We start from the raw sequence: 17,465 nt of genomic DNA on the forward strand, positions 1-17,465 counted from the left end.
CGGCCAGAAACACAAACTCAGGGGCAGGGCAACTGAGGGCCCGCGGCCACGCCAGGAAGTCACAGAAAAAGCCAGTCCCTGCTGGGCTTAATACATCAAGAGCTTCTCATTCTGCAGATTTCTGCCTGCCCGCCGCAGTTTATAGTCCGCCATGGGGAAAGAAACTAACCCTGAAGAGGGGGGGGGGGAGAGGAGAGAGAGGGAGAGGGGGAGAGGAGAGAGAGAGGAGAGAGAGGAGAGAGAGAGAGAAGAGAGAGGAGAGAGAGAGAGAAGAGGAGAGAGAGGAGAGGGAGAGGATCCTGGAACGTGCAAGGCTTGTTGTTGTTTCGGCCGCTTTGTGGAAGAGGTTGTCCTTTTCAACCGAACAGTTCCTACGCATGTCACGTTCTTCCTAAGAGCAGATACAATATCCCAATCATCAGTTCCAAAATGGGCATTTTAAACCAGCAGAAAATAAAATTTAAAAAAGGAACACAGCCAGCTGATACGGCTCTTATATTTAAAAAAAAAAATAATAATAATAATAATTAATAATAGGCCATGCTCTGTTGTCAGCTACAGATACTCAACCCATCAATGCCCTTCTTGTAAGGAAAAGAAAAATATCCATATCCAGAACACATCGGCGTGGTCCCCAAATGACGATGGTTTAAAGGACGCCCCCCAGCAGACAAAAATCATTTGCTGTTGTATCTGAGGAGAAAACTCTGGAAGTTGTCCGACACGGAGTCGAGCTGCAAAGGCTCCATCTCTCCCATGGAAATTGTTTGTTTTAACATCACGACACTCTTGAAACGCGACGATACGGCGCGCGTGCGTCGCCGGGCAAGCCCCTGAAAAACGCCGGAGGAGGAGCCCGCGAGCGAGCCTGCATCCCGGCACCACAGGGAAGCTCTCTCCTCTCTCTCGGGATGACGGCGAGGAGCGACGAATCGCGCTGGCTCAGACCGACTTCCTCCTCCTCCTCGCGTCCCTGCCAAGGGAGACGCTCCGCCATCAGAGCCGAGGACGTTTCTGTCCAATCGGAAAATTAAAAAAAATAAAAAATAAAAATCTATCTGTTCTTTCTGAAGAATGAATGGGAGCGCCGGGAAATTAAAAAAAACACAAAAAACCTTTCGCCGGTTAGGACCCCGATCGCCCGGAGTCAGCCCAGAAAGCAGTCCCCTTCCTCCTCCTCGAAATGGCACTGCTGTAGGACTTTGATGTGGTACTCGTAGATCTTCAGGGCGGGACCCAGGCGAATGGATAAGCCGGTGAGCACGTCCGTCCTCTGCATCAGGAGGAGCGACTTGCCGTCGATCTCCTGCAAAAAAAAAACCAAAAGAAGCCGTGGCAGCAGGGCGAAGCTCTGGAGATCGGTAAACCCGAGCTCAAGGGGGGTGGGGGCGGTCACAGCGCAGGAGGGAAGAGAGAGAAAACGGGACGGGGGTGGCCGCGCGCTTCTCTAGCGGCTCCGGCCGCGCCCATCCAAGCCCCCATGAACCTCCGGTAACAAAGCTCCTCCATTTTAAAAATGTTATCAACCACCCCCCTCCTCCCAGGAAGAGAAACTTATCCCAAAATGTTCACGTTACATCTCCATAGAAGAGGGGGGGGCTCGTCGTCTGCTAATGTACTCCCATCGCCCTGGCCTTAAACCACAAAGCTACACCCACACCGAACCGATAACGGTGCAAGCATTGCTCTTATGCACGACGTTGCACATATATATATTCACGTACTCGTGCACGCAAGAGACTCCCTCTCAGCACAGTGCACGGGTTTAGCATTCAGTTGGATGCGCGTGCTAGTCTAAATGCCCGACGCGCGCCCAAACCAGCACATAGCTCAGGGAAAATGGGTTCTTACCTGCTTAAATTTCTGTTCCAGCGGTACCCAAAAGACCAGGCCAGACTCCTGGACTTCCCCTCCCTTCCAGCAGATGGAGACAGAGAGAGAAAGTTTCACAGACACTGCCACATAACCCGGTGTAGCACCTGCAGCAGCCCCCTCGGGTACTGATAAGTAACCCAAGGCAAGATAGCAAGAACACTTATAACCAACTACGAATTAATATCCCCCCCCCCCCCCCCCCGAGCGAGCAGTGGGAAGTGCGAACTCAGAACAGATAACCCTAACGTGGAGGACTAAACCAAACCCGTGCCATTCTTCGGATCAACAACGATGACAGATCGAGCGGACTCGCCAAAGCTCCCCCTACCTCAACCGGGCGGGACTCTGGACGGATCGAAAATTAGCAGGTAAGAAGCTAAAAAAAATAATAAAAATTTTCCTTTCCCTGTACGTACGCCGTTCAGTCCAGACTCCTGGGATCTGCCAAAGCTTCCCTAAATGGGGTGGGACTGCGAGAGTCCTGCCCGAAGCACACACTTACGCAAAAAATAACCATGGTTTCTGAGGCCTGGACATCCAAACGGTAATGCCTGGTGACTGCGTGCAAGGACTTCCTGGTAACCACCCGACAGATCTCTTGCGGCGACACCTGTTGACATTCGGCTCAGGCTATAACTATTATATGCAAAAAAATACCCCCCAAAATAAAAAACTTAGGGGAAAGAAAAAAGCACTCTCATTTACCAATAAATCATTCCAAAAGTGTGGTTTTTCTTCAAATTGTTACTGTTTTATTGAAAATTCAATGAGAATATAAATTTATCAATTTTTCATGAAATCAGTCCCTAATACATCATTGATTATTTTGTTTACAACTGATAACAAATTGCCACTAGATATTATTTTGAGCCCAAATAATTGTAGCCCTCAACACTGTCCTACTTCTTACCTCAATCTTACCCTAAATGGACTTTACATCTCCCAAATATGTTAATATTGCGGTTGGTCTTTTGTGATGGAAACACCACTGTAATTATATGATTTTAACTCTTAAACCTCTCAAATCACAATTACTATCTTCTTTATCAGTGGTGTATTCCATTCAGATGGTTTTATCTTCTATCCCAACAAGGACCTCGTTTCGCCAACCTGGCTTCTTCAGGGGAATTTACTTGATGAGACCAAACATCAACAGGAATTTATCACGTCCACCTCATGTTTCTGTAATACATGAAACAATGTTGAGATGAGCTACACTTCCCCATATTGCAAACCCACATGTCTGAAACATGTAATATACCCACAATTTACATAGCATTATCAAACCGTCCTCTTATCATTAAACATATATTAAATATTGAAATCTTTATGAACTATTGATAAAATGTATTAAATGGTTCATTATACAGATTCATATAAAATATGTACGATGAAAAACTTTATACTGAACACACTCCTACCTGAACATAAAGGAGTGGATCAGAAAAAGCGCACTCGATTCACTCTGGCTCAATAGCTCCCGTTATTTTGTATAAACAAAAAAACTCCCAAATACAAGTGTGCACCTATAAAATGATTCATAAACAAATTTGTTTAAACCGCCTTCTCCCGACTTGTTTAAATACTTGAATTCTGATGCCGTTTAGATTGACATATTTATTTCAGTCCGGTATCGTCTTTAGATGCTCCCACACTGAAATAGCGACTTTATTACCTTTCTGTAAAATCAAAAGCCAGCCTCCACGTGTATCAACCGTGTATTTTTCCGGGGTCTTTGGGGCCCCCCCTAGAATCACACCTGTAAATGTAAGAAACCGCAAAATTTGTATCCAGAACCTTCATGGAATTCCACCAAATTGAGTATCCAAACCCTCTCTTGTATAATAAACCTTCTACGTACCTTATTATAAGTTGAAATTCCCAATCTTTAAAATGGAGTCATGTTTCAGACGCTCAACTAACGCTTCTGTTTTACGCTATCGTGAACAACACGGGATAAACCTTATAGCGTATAAGTTTTATTCAAAAACTATCCCGGCTGTCCGCTGCCATTACCGGTTTACACAAATGCTGAAAACATACCTAGTATTTCACAACAATCTCCTCCTTATACTGCAGAAAAAAAACAACAATGCTCACCTTCACCGTCTTATAACCGCATGTCTCCCTCAATAATACTTCATAACGAGGCCTTCGCTGCCGACCTAACCATTTATACTCCTCCCCTCTCTCCTGATATATCCAATCCTACAACACGTCCCGATGAACGTCCAATCACTCCGCGTCTCTCTTCGGGACGTGTTGTAGGATTGGATATATCAGGAGAGAGGGGAGGAGTATAAATGGTTAGGTTGGCAGCGAAGGCCTCGTTATGAAGTATTATTGAGGGAGACATGCGGTTATAAGACGGTGAAGGTGAGCATTGTTGTTTTTTTTCTGCAGTATAAGGAGGAGATTGTTGTGAAATACTAGGTATGTTTTCAGCATTTGTGTAAACCGGTAATGGCAGCGGACAGCCGGGATAGTTTTTGAATAAAACTTATACGCTATAAGGTTTATCCCGTGTTGTTCACGATAGCGTAAAACAGAAGCGTTAGTTGAGCGTCTGAAACATGACTCCATTTTAAAGATTGGGAATTTCAACTTATAATAAGGTACGTAGAAGGTTTATTATACAAGAGAGGGTTTGGATACTCAATTTGGTGGAATTCCATGAAGGTTCTGGATACAAATTTTGCGGTTTCTTACATTTACAGGTGTGATTCTAGGGGGGCCCCAAAGACCCCGGAAAAATACACGGTTGATACACGTGGAGGCTGGCTTTTGATTTTACAGAAAGGTAATAAAGTCGCTATTTCAGTGTGGGAGCATCTAAAGACGATACCGGACTGAAATAAATATGTCAATCTAAACGGCATCAGAATTCAAGTATTTAAACAAGTCGGGAGAAGGCGGTTTAAACAAATTTGTTTATGAATCATTTTATAGGTGCACACTTGTATTTGGGAGTTTTTTTGTTTATACAAAATAACGGGAGCTATTGAGCCAGAGTGAATCGAGTGCGCTTTTTCTGATCCACTCCTTTATGTTCAGGTAGGAGTGTGTTCAGTATAAAGTTTTTCATCGTACATATTTTATATGAATCTGTATAATGAACCATTTAATACATTTTATCAATAGTTCATAAAGATTTCAATATTTAATATATGTTTAATGATAAGAGGACGGTTTGATAATGCTATGTAAATTGTGGGTATATTACATGTTTCAGACATGTGGGTTTGCAATATGGGGAAGTGTAGCTCATCTCAACATTGTTTCATGTATTACAGAAACATGAGGTGGACGTGATAAATTCCTGTTGATGTTTGGTCTCATCAAGTAAATTCCCCTGAAGAAGCCAGGTTGGCGAAACGAGGTCCTTGTTGGGATAGAAGATAAAACCATCTGAATGGAATACACCACTGATAAAGAAGATAGTAATTGTGATTTGAGAGGTTTAAGAGTTAAAATCATACAATTACAGTGCTCTTTCCATCACAAAAGACCAACCACAATATTAACATATTTGGGAGATGTAAAGTCCATTTAGGGTAAGATTGAGGTAAGAAGTAGGACAGTGTTGAGGGCTACGATTATTTGGGCTCAAAATAATAACTAATGGCAATTTGTTATCAGTTGTAAACAAAATAATCAATGATGTATTAGGGACTGATTTCATGAAAAATTGATAAATTTATATTCTCATTGAATTTTCAATAAAACAGTAACAATTTGAAGAAAAACCACACTTTTGGAATGATTTATTGGTAAATGAGAGTGCTTTTTTCTCTCTCCTAAGTTTTATTTTGGGGTGTTTTTTGCATATATATATATATATATATATATATATATATATATATATATAAACATAGAAGTGACGGCAGAAAAGGACCTAATGGCCCATCCAGTCTGCCCAGCAAGCTCCCATAGCTACTCAAGACTGTCAAGGTAATCGACCCCAACACACGTATGCTGAATCTATAGCTTCCTTCAACCAATGCGTAGATTTTGACGCCCTTAACACAGCATTACGAGTACACCTCCCACACAGAAACCTGCGATCAGCAAATAAAGCCCTCCTGACCATTCCCTCAGTAAAAACAGCAAGACTAACAGCAAGTGAGGGAAAGGGCCTTATCATTAGCTGGCCCCACGCTTTGGAACACAAAGCCTCCAGAGATCAGATTACAAAGAGATCTCAAAACATTCAAGAAAAGTTTAAAAACGTGGCTTTTTAAACAAGCATTTTATAAAGAGCCGGGAAATTAGAAAACATTCAGGAAGAGGCAGAAGAGCACCAGAACACAACAATTAGTAACATGCAGTAGAGGGATCCATGAACTCTACATCACTTTAAAAATTATTTGTAATGCTATAATTAGTGAATTTTACCCGTAAACTGTACCTTCCTGGTACACCCGGTCATGACCTATTTCACTAAACAATTTTTTTTTTCTTATCTTTAATGATTTATTGTAACCTAACCTTTGACGGCACCTGTTAGAATGTACGACAGAACACTTTCCCTACATTAATTTATGTGCCATCATGTAAACCGTTGCGATGGTAGACTACTTAGCGACGGTATAGAAAAGATTTTAAATAAATAAATAAATGACCCTTCTTTGCACCACTCTATAGTACAAAAATATGGTCCCGACAACCTGAAGCTATTCGTGACCTTAAGATAGCGCAACAATGCCCGCTTCACACCCAAAAGTCGCAACTCTCTTGCATGAGGTGCTGTAGTGTCCAAATGTGGAGAGGCTGGGAGCTTGACCCATTGGCTTAAATGAAATGAAGATACCACCTTTGGGAGGAAGGAAGGAACTCTCCTCAGTGAGACTCCTGAATCCGTAATCCACAAAAACGGGTCTGTACAGGACGAGGCCTGAAGTTCCGAAATCCTCCTCACAGAGCAAACTGCCACCAAGACGACCATCTTCAAAGTGAGATCTTTCATAGTAACCCTTCTAAGAGACTCGAATAGCGCCGCACACACATCCCTAAAGACCAAGTTAAGGGTCCAAGGGGGATACAACTTCCAAACTGGGAGACGCAAACGCGTTGCGCCCCGGAGAAGACACACCTCATCCGGATGTACAGCTAGGGCAACCCCTTGCATCTCTCTCTCTAAGACAGCCCAAGGCTGCCTCCTGAACTCTGAGGGAGTCAAAGACCAAACCTTTAGCTAACCCTCTCTGCAAGGACGGACAGAATATTTGCTGTGGATGCCCGAGTAGGATCAACCCCCCTGCTCCGCGCACCAAGTCTCAAAAACTCTTCGGACCCTCACATACGCCAAGGAGGTGGAGGTTTCTCTAGCTTGCAAGAGTGTAGAAATGATGTCCTCAGAATATCCTCTTTCCCTTAAGCATTTCCTCTCAAAAGCCAAGATGAGAGACAGAAGCAAGCTGCCCGGATTAGAAAACATGGGGCCTTCATGCAGAAAGCTTTGGCAGATGAGCGAGCCTCAGCGGTCCATCCAGCGCTAGGTTGATCATATCTGCAAGGCCGCTTCGGCGCTACTAGAATCGCTTCTCCCAGATGGATCTCTATACGTCATAAGGTTCTGCCCAGTGGTACAAGAGAATGCCCGGCCAAGGTAGAACCAAGGCATCGACCCCTTCTGCTCCGCGTTCCCCCCTTCGACTGAAGCAGCGTGGGGCTTTGGGCATTTTGGTGAGTGGCCATTAAATCAATACGGGGCCTGCCCCATCTGCGACGGATGAGGCGCATTGCTTCGTCATCAACTCCCACTCTCCGGGGATCCAGCTGCTGCCGGCTGAGAAAATGTTGCCTGCGCCAGCCGTGTGAGAGGCCACTAACAGTGCCAGATGCTGTTCTGCCCAGTGGATTAATTACTGGGCTTTCTGGGCCACCGCACGACTCTTGGTGCCACTCTGTCGATTGACGTAAGCCACTGGCTTCGCATCGTCCGACAAGATCCTCACTGACTTCTCCTGCAATAGAGGTAGGAATGCCCGCAGCGCCAGCACCCCCCCCCCCCCCCCCCCGTGTGGCTTAAGCGCTTATTCACCCTGCGTGCAGAGCAAACATTAAAAAAAAAAACCACAACTTTTTTTTTGTTTTAAACTTTACCAGAAAAGCCAACACACACTTCCCTGCAACTGAAGAGTGGCAGCAGGGTCTGCTCGTCCCCCTCAGGCAGAGGGAACTGGCTCCACCAGCTTTCTGCACCCCCCCCCAGCGGTGAGGGACTGAGCGAGACAAGGGTCCCCAGCCCCCTCCCCCCAATCTGCTGGAGGCAGAGAAATACTGAGGGGACCGCAGGTGGAACCCCAGGTCGTGTGGCAGTGACTGCGAAATTTTCTCCGTCTCCATCTGCCGGAAGGGAGGCGAAACCCGGCAGTCCGGGGTGACCCGATAAGTACGGGGAACGGCGCTCATCACGTGCAAGGGCCATGCAGATGAGGCTATCAGTTATTACCCCCGATGCAAAAAAAAAAACAAAACTCGCCGATCACCCTTTTTAAAAACACGGCAAGTTTAATGGTTTCTCCGAGTTAGTACCGCTGCAGATACCTCGTTCTACTGCCTGCGGCACTTAAAATTAAGGGAAAAACGTAGGGGGTAGATTAAAAAAAAAAATTAAAATTAAATTTCTGGGTGCACACAATGTACGCGCTGCAGGCGTGCACGTCTACTGGGCATGAAGTTATCTGCGGCGGGATAAGACAGACGACGCTCCTAACCCACGCATCGCCACACGCTTCCGAGGGCTAGGGACGCACGATTTTTTTTTTTTTTTTTTTACCCGGCACGTCTTTTTTTTTTTTTTTATCGCGGCAGCTCATTAAAATAAAGCATCCAGGAATGAGGGGGGGGGGGGGGGGAGGGGACGCGCACCCGTTTCACCGCACCTGATATTATAAAAATCGCCCCCCCCCGGGCGAATACGCCGTACCCAGGGCACGACCGGCGAGCGACGGGCCGGGAGAAGCTCCAAAGCCGCTCTTGGCTCTCACCTGCTCTTTGAAGGCGGACGCCTGGTCTCCAAAGCCGGCCTCCGTGAAATAGTCCACCACGTCCGTGACCGTCCACTCCACGGGGTTCTCCTTCTTCAGCAGGCTGCAAATTTAACCAGCACTTTAAGTAACTAAAACGGCGAGGCCTCGTACGTGTGTAATCGTTCGATACGCGTATTATATACACGCGCACACACACAAAAGAACGATGCACGCAAAATAAGTTGAATGATTATACCCACATGAAAACCGCATCCAGCAAATAGCAATGATAGTCAATCTCGCAAAAAAAAAAAAAAAAAAAATCACAAAATCCTCAATACTTAAACACAGCTTCGCGTCCCAAAAACATTCAAAATGCAAACCGTCTTCCTCCCAACGTACTGCAGCTTACAACACGCGAAACATGCCGGGAGGGAAGACGGTTTGAATTTTCGGTAATTTTCTTCGGGACGCGAGGCTGTGTTTTAAGTACGAACGCACGCGCGCCCGGTGGATTTTTTTTTAATTTTTTTTTATGTGGGCTTGGTGCTTTTGATCGATGTGGAATCAAACCATAACCTGTGATGTTCGGCGGACGCCGTGTTGATGGGGGATACGAGTGCCACGGTAACGTGACGCCGTATCTCGCGCGCACCGTTCTTTGCACGTTAAACCGGCGGCACGTCGAGTCCCGCCCGAAACACCACCCGCAGCTTCGTAAGCCCTCAGAGCCCCCCTTACCAACCGCTCCCAACATCGGCGGAGCAGATAAAAAGCCATCTCTGGGACGTCTGGTGGTGCCACCCCCCTGCACCCGAACGGTCGTGAGGGCTGGAGGCAGGTCAGCTGCCGCAGCAGGGTCTCCCACCCTCCCAGAACAGTATCTTAAAACTGCTAAGTGGATTAAAAAAAAAAAAGCAGTAATATAACCGGGGAAAATGTCTGACACTATGCACCATGGAAAAATCAGTACTAAGGAAAAAAAACAAAAACCCCACAGGATATAGGACTACAGGATCCCAAGTGGTGCGTAGGGAACAAATCTACGGCCGCAGACAGCAAGATGGCAGCAGGAGCAGAAAAGGTTACCAGAAGCAGGGATGGAGGACAAGAGCCCAGAATAAACCAAGAGGCTTTTCGAGGACCTCGATCCGTGGTGGAAAAGATTTAAAGGGGCGAGGGGGGGGGGGACACATCCAAACAAGACGTCGACAGATGAGAGGGATCGGAAGAACAGGAGCCGTCTAGGATCGTAGATAGAGGTGGAATTTTTTTTTAATTTTGTTTTTAAATATTAGAATTATCTGCCTGAATCCACAAAAAAAAAAAAAAAAAAGACAGCGAGTTCACACTCCTTCTTTTGAAAAACGCGACTGCCCGGGGAAAGGCGAGAGCGGCGCACGGAACGGGTACCAGGCAGGAGCGCGAAGACCCCGTCCCTCGGGCCAGCGGATTGGCCGGAGTTTTTTTAAAAAACGAGCGAGACAAAGCAGGTCCGGTTCACAGCTTAGGGAAAGAAGGAGGAAAGAAAAAAAAAAAAAGTTGTTCACGCTCTCGAGGAAGCAAATGCACCATCTTCCCCCCCCCCCCCCCCCCGGGGAGAGAGACTGCACTCTGAACCGCGCCGGGCGAGCAGGGAAGGTTTTGCTCCGCCACTCCCGGCGCGTGCAACGCGGCAAACCGGCGCTCTTCCCGGGAAGCTGGGGAGGAGGAGGAGGAGGAGATGGTCCGGTTACAAAATTACAAAAGGAGGAGGGGGTGAGATCTGCCCTGTTCCTTCTCGTCTTGTTTTTTTAAATTCCCTTTTTAAAGGTTTCGCTACTGGGCTTGACCTGTGGATCTTCGAGACCCCACCATTAAAATGATTGGGGGGGGGGATAAGCAGGCCCTCCCCCTCTCACTTCAGATGGTAAAAAAAAAAAAAAAAAATGACCCCGCTAGCCCACATGCTGAGGAGGGGGGGGGGGGGGGGGGGAAACACTGAAGGACTTTTTAAAAAAAATTTCGGCAACAGGCGTTTAAGTTAGACTGCGACTCGCGAGGGGGGGGTTGATGGGCCCGCGTTAACTTTGTAATCTTGTTTTATCACGACGAGCCGCACGGTGTTTATTCTGCCGGGGGGGGGGGGGAGGGGTTATTATCATTTTAGGAGGACGTTATCTCGGCGAGTGGCCTCGAGCTGCGGAGGTCGGGCGGGCATTAAAAAAAAAAAAAGTCTCAAACCCGAGGAACCCGACCCGCCAGGCGGACGGGGCTCACGCGGCAGCGTGGAAATATAAATATATATATATATTTTTTTTTTACAAGGCGCTAGCTGAGGGGAGAGATTAATCCTCCGCCGACATGGGGGGGGTGAGCGAAACGCAAGAATATGCAAATGCAGAATGGAAGGTTTGCGCACGAGGGAGGGGGGCATCGTGAGTAAGAATCTCACACTAGGGTAGATGTGGATGAAAAATGGCCCAATTTCAAATGCATTATATGCCTACCTATAAAAAAAAAAAAAACACAAAACCACACCGCTGATTTTCCATCCTACAGGATGTGTGCGCCCACTGGCACCCAAAATTATTTTGCAATCTCCCCCTTGCATTATTTTAAAGGATCACATTTTCAGATGCAGGTTAAAGAAAAAAAAACTGTTGACAACGCATCACGGAAAGACCTCCCCCCCCCCCCCCCCAGAGGACAGATTTTTCTGGTTTTAACCAGAGGGGCGGCAGGGATGCTCACCTGCTGCGGTAAGAGATCCTGTTGACTCTGTGCATCACCGACTTCCCTGGAGAGAAGGGCACGAAGACACGCGGGTGCGCCCCCTCTATGTCAGACTCTGCCAAAAAAAACAAAGGTACACGCGTCAGTCAGAAGGACCATTCCCGTCCCCCCCAACCCCAAGCTCCCGGTGGTCTCCGTGCCCCCAGCTGCGGTCCCCCCACCCCCCCAATCCTCTGCACTTCATCTCGCAAGGGGCGCGAGCTTCCTGCAACCCCCCCCCCCCGGGCGATCTCCCAGTTTCGTGCTATAGAAGGTAAGCTCCTTCCCTCTTTAGTGAGACCAACACAAAGGGAGCTGGGCATCTCCATTCCCCGTAACCCCCTGCAAGTCACTCTCTGGGGGGGGGTTAACCCGTCACAGTCTCTCTCTCTCTCCCCCCCCCCCTCCAGCCCACCCATCAGGAATGGGTTATTCCACGGCTCCTGAACCAGATTATTTTATGCTCCTCTGCGCACGAGGAGCAGAAGGTCGCGTGCCGACGCGCGAAGCGGCGATCCCTCACACCACGTGGGGGGTGACCATAGCGTAAACGGGCATACGGGGGGGGGGTCCTACTTACCTTCCCCCTTGCCTCGTTCACTCCCACCTCCCTCGGTCTTCTCCGTTTCCAAGGGGAAGCCTGTGGCCGTGGTGGGATCGGGAGGGCAGGCGGTGGAGCCTCGATACGCAGCCTCCTCCACGGCGCGGGCGAAGGTGCCCCCTCCCGGAGCGCTCTCGATGGGCGGGCAGGAGCGGGAGCCGAAGCGCTCCCCGGCCGCGCCTTTCGGGGGACGGCAGGCGCCGAGGTCCCGCTCCGGGAGCGGATCCCGGCAGGACAGGCACCGTCCGCCTCCCCCGCCGTCTCCGGAAGCCTCTCCCGTGCCGCGCCCCACCCTCTGGCCTTCCCTCCACAGGTCCCCGTTCATCCGGCAGGGAGCGGGCGCCTCCGGGGGCCGCTCCCGCTCCACGCTGGCTTCCGGCGTCGCGGCCTTGGCGGCTTCGTCGCCCTCCGCGGTGCTCCCCGCCTCTTCTTCCTCCTCCTCCTCGTCGTCCGGTGCCTCCGAGCCCTCGGACAGCATGGGCTCCGCCGCCTCCTCGGCTGCCTGCTCTGCTTTCTGGGGGACCCCCACAAAAATAAAAAAAAATAAATAAAAATGAAGAAACTGTTAAAAATGCGATAGCTGTGCGTAACCACAAAAAAAACAGAGGTAAACATTTTGACGAGTTACGACGTCCTGCCCTGTTAAAACATTAACTTTGCGTAGCCCCCCCCCTCCCTCAGAGTTTCGCCGGGGGGGTGTAAATCATCTCAAGACAACCTGAAGGCTGCCAGCGTGACCGGGCAGCAGGGAAAGTTAATAAGGGTGTCAGCGGCTAGAAAAAAAAACAAAACATTGCCCTTGCATAGGTTCGCCCCCCCCGAGACTCCAGCCTCGAGTACCCTGCTCGGTCGTCCTGGAAGGCCAAACCTTTGTAAGGATACAGAAGACGGGAAAAACGGGCTCCGAAAACGGTACGAGGCCTGCAACGCAAACCCTGGGCAGAGAAGCAGGGCTTCAATGAATTACAAAAGGTGCTCATTTTCTTGCATTTTTTTTTCCCCCCACACCTGGCTGTTTCCTCCTCATGCTCAAACTGGAAGCGCAGTTGGGAATCTTGGCACCGTAAAGCTTTTCGTTCGCAATGGCCTAGGTATATTTTTTCCCTTCGTTTTTTTTTTGGGGGGGGGGGGGGTTTGTCGCCTCCCATCTTAAGTTTATCCCAATCGCTGAAACAGTCTTCTGTCGGGGAGGGGTGGAGGGGGGGGGGGAGAAACAACCAGGACAACATCCGAAACCCAGGAGTCGCAGACCCCCTAAAATCCAGCCACTAGGTGTCGCTGTTGTACTTCCCCGGGAAGAGAGAGAGAGTCCCTGCTCCCCAGCGGTGGCCAAAACCAGGGGAGCAGAAGCCCTGAACATGGTTTTTTTCCTCCATAAAAATAGCAGGAAATAATGAAGAAATCCCTCTTCGCCGGAGGGGCTGGGGGAGAGGAGGGACCAGACACACACACTGTGAGAATGAAGCTGAGAAGCTAGGTCAAAGGTGGCAGTGGGAAGGGGGGGCGGGGGTAGATTACTTCTCTGGAACTTGTCCAGTTCATTTTGGCAGAATGGGAGAGAACCAAGGAGGGAAGGTGACAAAAAGCAACATCCTGCTGGTGGTGGTGGAGCTTGCACAGCTGCTAGCCGGGATCTCCTCCCTGGAGGCAATCTGATTTTTTTTTTTCACCGTCCCTTAAAGAGTGTGTCCAACTCGCTCCAGGTCATGCAAGCAGACTAATCCAGTTCAGGTTCCCCCCCCCCCCCCCCCATTGCAAGCAGAGAGTTGTAGTTCCAATCGACCCATTGCTTTCCCCCGTAGATAAATCAGAAATACGACGCCTTGCATGCAATGGGACAAAACTAGGATTGACTTGGCCTGTTTGCTGCTGGCACTACTGATTGATCATTTCTAAAGCACTACTAGACGTGTACAGGTACACACAAGGGCCGGTTCCTGCTTGATGGAGCTCACAAATATACATGATAAAGTCTACGAGGAAGGTATTTATTGTAGAGAAGTGGTAAAGATACTCCCACTCCACCAGTTCCATAGTATCAAAAGGTTACTGTCATTGCTTGATACCACTTTACAGCACAGCCTCAGTGGGGGCAGGAGCGACCCCAGAGAGCACACTCCTGCTGCACCTGGACCCCGAGACCAGGCAGGACCAAAAAGGAGGCGCCTAGGGGGGCTGGCCTTTAAAAAGCTCCACATGCAGGACAGACCACAGGTGGCAAGAGGTGGGTATGAAGTAAATGAAAGGAACAGCAAGAAAGAAAAACGAGTCCTGTTTCATTTTTAATATAAGCACTTCCCTTGTAGGAAGGAGATGGAATTTGCAACAACCTTTCGGGCCGACACAGCCCGCGTTTTCGACGCGCTAGCTTTACCCCTTATTCAGTAAGAGGTAATAGCGCGTCGAAAACGCGCCTCCAGTGCCTCCAACCCCCCCCCCCGAATCTAATAGCGCCCGCAACATGCAAATGCTTGTTGATGGCCCTATTAGTTATTCCCGCGCAATACAAAAAGTAAAATGTGCAGCCAAGCCCTACATTTTAATTTCTGTCGGCACCGGGGAAGTGTACAGAAAAGCAGAAAAAACTGCCCGCGGCCCACGGGTCGGAAGACGGACGCTCAATTACGCCGGCGACCGTTTTCCGAACCCGTGGCTGTCAGCGGGGCTCGAGAACAGACACCGGCAAAATTGGGCGTCGGTTGTCAAACCCGCCGACAGCCGCCGCTCCTGTCAAAAAAAAAAGAGGCGCTAGGGATGCGCTAAGTGCCCCTGGCGCCTCTTTTTACCGCGGGCCCCCATCAGCATATTCTCCCCCCCCCCCCCGAATCGCGCGCACAGGAGAGTGGTCTGCGCGCTGGCCCGCTCTCCCGCGACTTTTACTGTATCGGCCCGTTTGAGAGGTGGTGTTCTCCCACATTTACCGCACAGAAACAGGGGTGCGAGTGAAGCAGCATTTCCGAAGTGGGCCCTTGAGCCCCAGCCGGAGCCCCAGCCGGAGCAGCCACCCAAGCACATGCATGACATAAGCCTGAATGCAATGGAGAAAGGGCACGTAAACTCCTGGCATGCACGCCCTCTGCACGCATGCAGACCACCAGACCGGTGGCTCCAGGACCAAGGGATGGGACAGGCAGGCTCTAACGCCTCCCGGGTACCAAGGCTCTTTCTAGGCCCTGAAGCCTCAAGTACGCAGCCCAAGTCCATTTTCCAAGGGGCCTTAACCTGCGCACGCTTCCCCCCCCCCCCCCCCCAAACTCACTTTAATGCGGGCGGGCCTGGCTGGGGCCAGGCTCCCGCGGCTCCGCTGCAGCCTCTCCCGCCGCCGCTGCTCCCGCGCCCTGCCGCGGGTGAACCGCTCGCTGCTGCTGCTGCTGCTGCGCTTCCCCCAGCCGGGCGGCTGCGGCCTCCTGGTGGCGCTGCGGGTGCGGGCCTCCGCTTCCTCCCCGCCGCACCGGCTGCGGCTGCGTGGCGACGGCTCGCGACCCCTGGTGCGGCTGCGTGGCGACGGCTCCGCCGACCCCCTGTCCTGCTGCTGCTCGTGGGCCCCACGGCTGCGCGGTGCCTCGCGCTCCGCGTCCCCTTTCTCCGGCGGCTGTTGCTGCGCGTGCCCACTCCCCCCACTACGGCTGCGCGGCGCCTCGCGCTCCGCGGACCCGCCGTCCCGCGGCTCGTTTCCTCCCCCACTGCGGCTGCTCGGCGCTTCGCGCTCCCCTGGATGCCTCTCCCCGTCATCGTCATCATCGTCTTTTTCTTGCTCGGACCCTTTAGTGCGGTTGCGCGGTGGTGGCGGTGTCTCGCGCTCCGCGGCCCTCGCCGGCGCCCACTGCTGCTCGCCTCCCGCACTGCGGCTGTCCGGCAGCTGTCGCTCCGCGGCCGGGCTCTCGTGCTGTGATGGTGGGGGTAGCAGCGGCGGCGGCGGCAGCTGCCCCTGTCCGGCCGCCGTCCCCCGGCGCCCACGCGGCGGCTGCACGCGCGCCGCGTTGCGGTAGGAGATGGAGCCCTTGTAGCTCACGCGCAGCACCGCGCGCCGCTGAATGAGCCGCTCCAGCTCCTGACGCGTGCGCTCCGGCTCGGGCCCGTGCCGCCGGCGCACCATCCGGCAGATGCGCTCCAGGTCCGGCCGCGCCTTGCGCGAGCGCAGCGAGTCGATGGTGTCCAGGATCCACTCCTCGTAGCGGGGGTGCGGCTGCGACGGGGCCAGCGGCGGCGGTGACGGCGGGCCCGCCATGCCGAGGCGAGGGATGGAGGACGCGAGCCGGAAGAGCCCGCCACTGCCCGGGCGGGGGGAGGGGAGGGGGGGGGCGCTGCACGCGCCGCTCTCTCCCCACGGCCGCGCGACTAAAGGTGGCGCGCGCCGGCCAGACGGCGGCCGGAGATGGGAGGGGGGAGCGTGGCGGTGGGTAAAGGAGTCTTTTAAGGTGGTCCGCGGGAGTTGCGGCCAAAGGCGCCCTGTCGGGTTTGTGTCTCAGCCAATCGAGTCGCCCGCCTCTGCGCCTTTCAGCCAATCAGGCCCCTCCTTCTGAAGGCAGGGGGAGGAGGAGGGGGGGGGGGGCAGCCCGGCTCACATAACTGTTATGAATTTGAGTGGCACGAGCTGGTCCAGGGATGCAAGCAGCAGCGCGATTGGCCGGTTTTTAATTAATTAATGTATTTCTTTTAAAACAGGGAGTGTCCTCTATTGTGACGCGATGGGTAAAAAAAAAGTTTTATGTGACGTCACGGCCACGACTGTTCCTAATGACAGTGACGTCCTTCCTTCCTTCCTAACCTCCCCCCCATTTATTCTACTTCGGGAAATAGGATGCAGCCACACTGACCTAAAGTTTAGCCTAGGTCCGGTCATCAATAAATTATTGGTCCTCGGACAACCAACCAGGCTATTTGCATGCATGCATGCGGTTGTAGGTCCAATTTTCCCCTTGATATTCCGTAGGGAATTAGTTACAATTCTATGCATGCAGTATTGGGGCAAAACCCAGGACTGGCGCACGGGATGAGCAGGGTCGTCTCCCCCCCCCCCCCCCCCCCCCGGAGACATTCCCATTTTGCTCCCGAGAGACATCAAAAACACTTGAGCCTCTTGGTGCAAAGAAGTGGGTTGTCACAGTAGCCGAGAGCCTCGCTGTTGCCTTTAACCCTCTGCTAAGTGGTGTACGGGAGAAATCCCGGTTTCCTGCAAGAGCCCCTAGAGGGTAAAGGGGAGGACAGGGGGAACTTGACGGTAGAGGTGGTAACGGTAGCCGTGGGTCGCCAAGTTTCAC

The 17,465-nt window shown here is 51.1% G+C and overlaps 1 protein-coding gene across 1 annotated transcript; it reads right to left on the reverse strand.

Moving 5' to 3' along the window:
* Positions 1 to 480: 480 nt before the first annotated feature.
* SAMD1 (sterile alpha motif domain containing 1) lies at positions 481 to 16,608 on the reverse strand. Its single transcript, XM_029585381.1, has 5 exons — positions 15,464 to 16,608; positions 12,184 to 12,718; positions 11,583 to 11,679; positions 8,868 to 8,970; positions 481 to 1,306 (listed from the first exon to the last, which is right to left on the reverse strand). The coding sequence occupies exons 1-5, from the start codon at positions 16,430 to 16,432 to the stop codon at positions 1,148 to 1,150; spliced, it is 1,863 nt and encodes a 620-aa protein (XP_029441241.1). The 5' UTR covers positions 16,433 to 16,608; the 3' UTR covers positions 481 to 1,147.
* Between the last annotated feature and the right edge of the window lie 857 nt (positions 16,609 to 17,465).

This window comes from Rhinatrema bivittatum, chromosome 19, assembly GCF_901001135.1.
Source record: "Rhinatrema bivittatum chromosome 19, aRhiBiv1.1, whole genome shotgun sequence".
In the NCBI taxonomy this organism is placed as follows: Eukaryota; Metazoa; Chordata; class Amphibia; order Gymnophiona; family Rhinatrematidae; genus Rhinatrema; species Rhinatrema bivittatum.

What these genes read in the sequence shown, in the direction of transcription:
- SAMD1 (XM_029585381.1), bottom strand. Translation starts at nt 16,432, where the DNA reads ATGGCGGGCCCGCCGTCACCGCCGCCGCTGGCCCCGTCGCAGCCGCAC. An exon ending in CCAGGCCCGCCCGCATTAAA is followed by an intron (nt 12,719 to 15,463) that starts GTGAGTTTGGGG and finishes GGGGTCCCCCAG; the next exon opens with AAAGCAGAGCAGGCAGCCGA. An exon ending in AGGATCTCTTACCGCAGCAG is followed by an intron (nt 8,971 to 11,582) that starts GTGAGCATCCCT and finishes TTAAATTTGCAG; the next exon opens with CCTGCTGAAGAAGGAGAACC.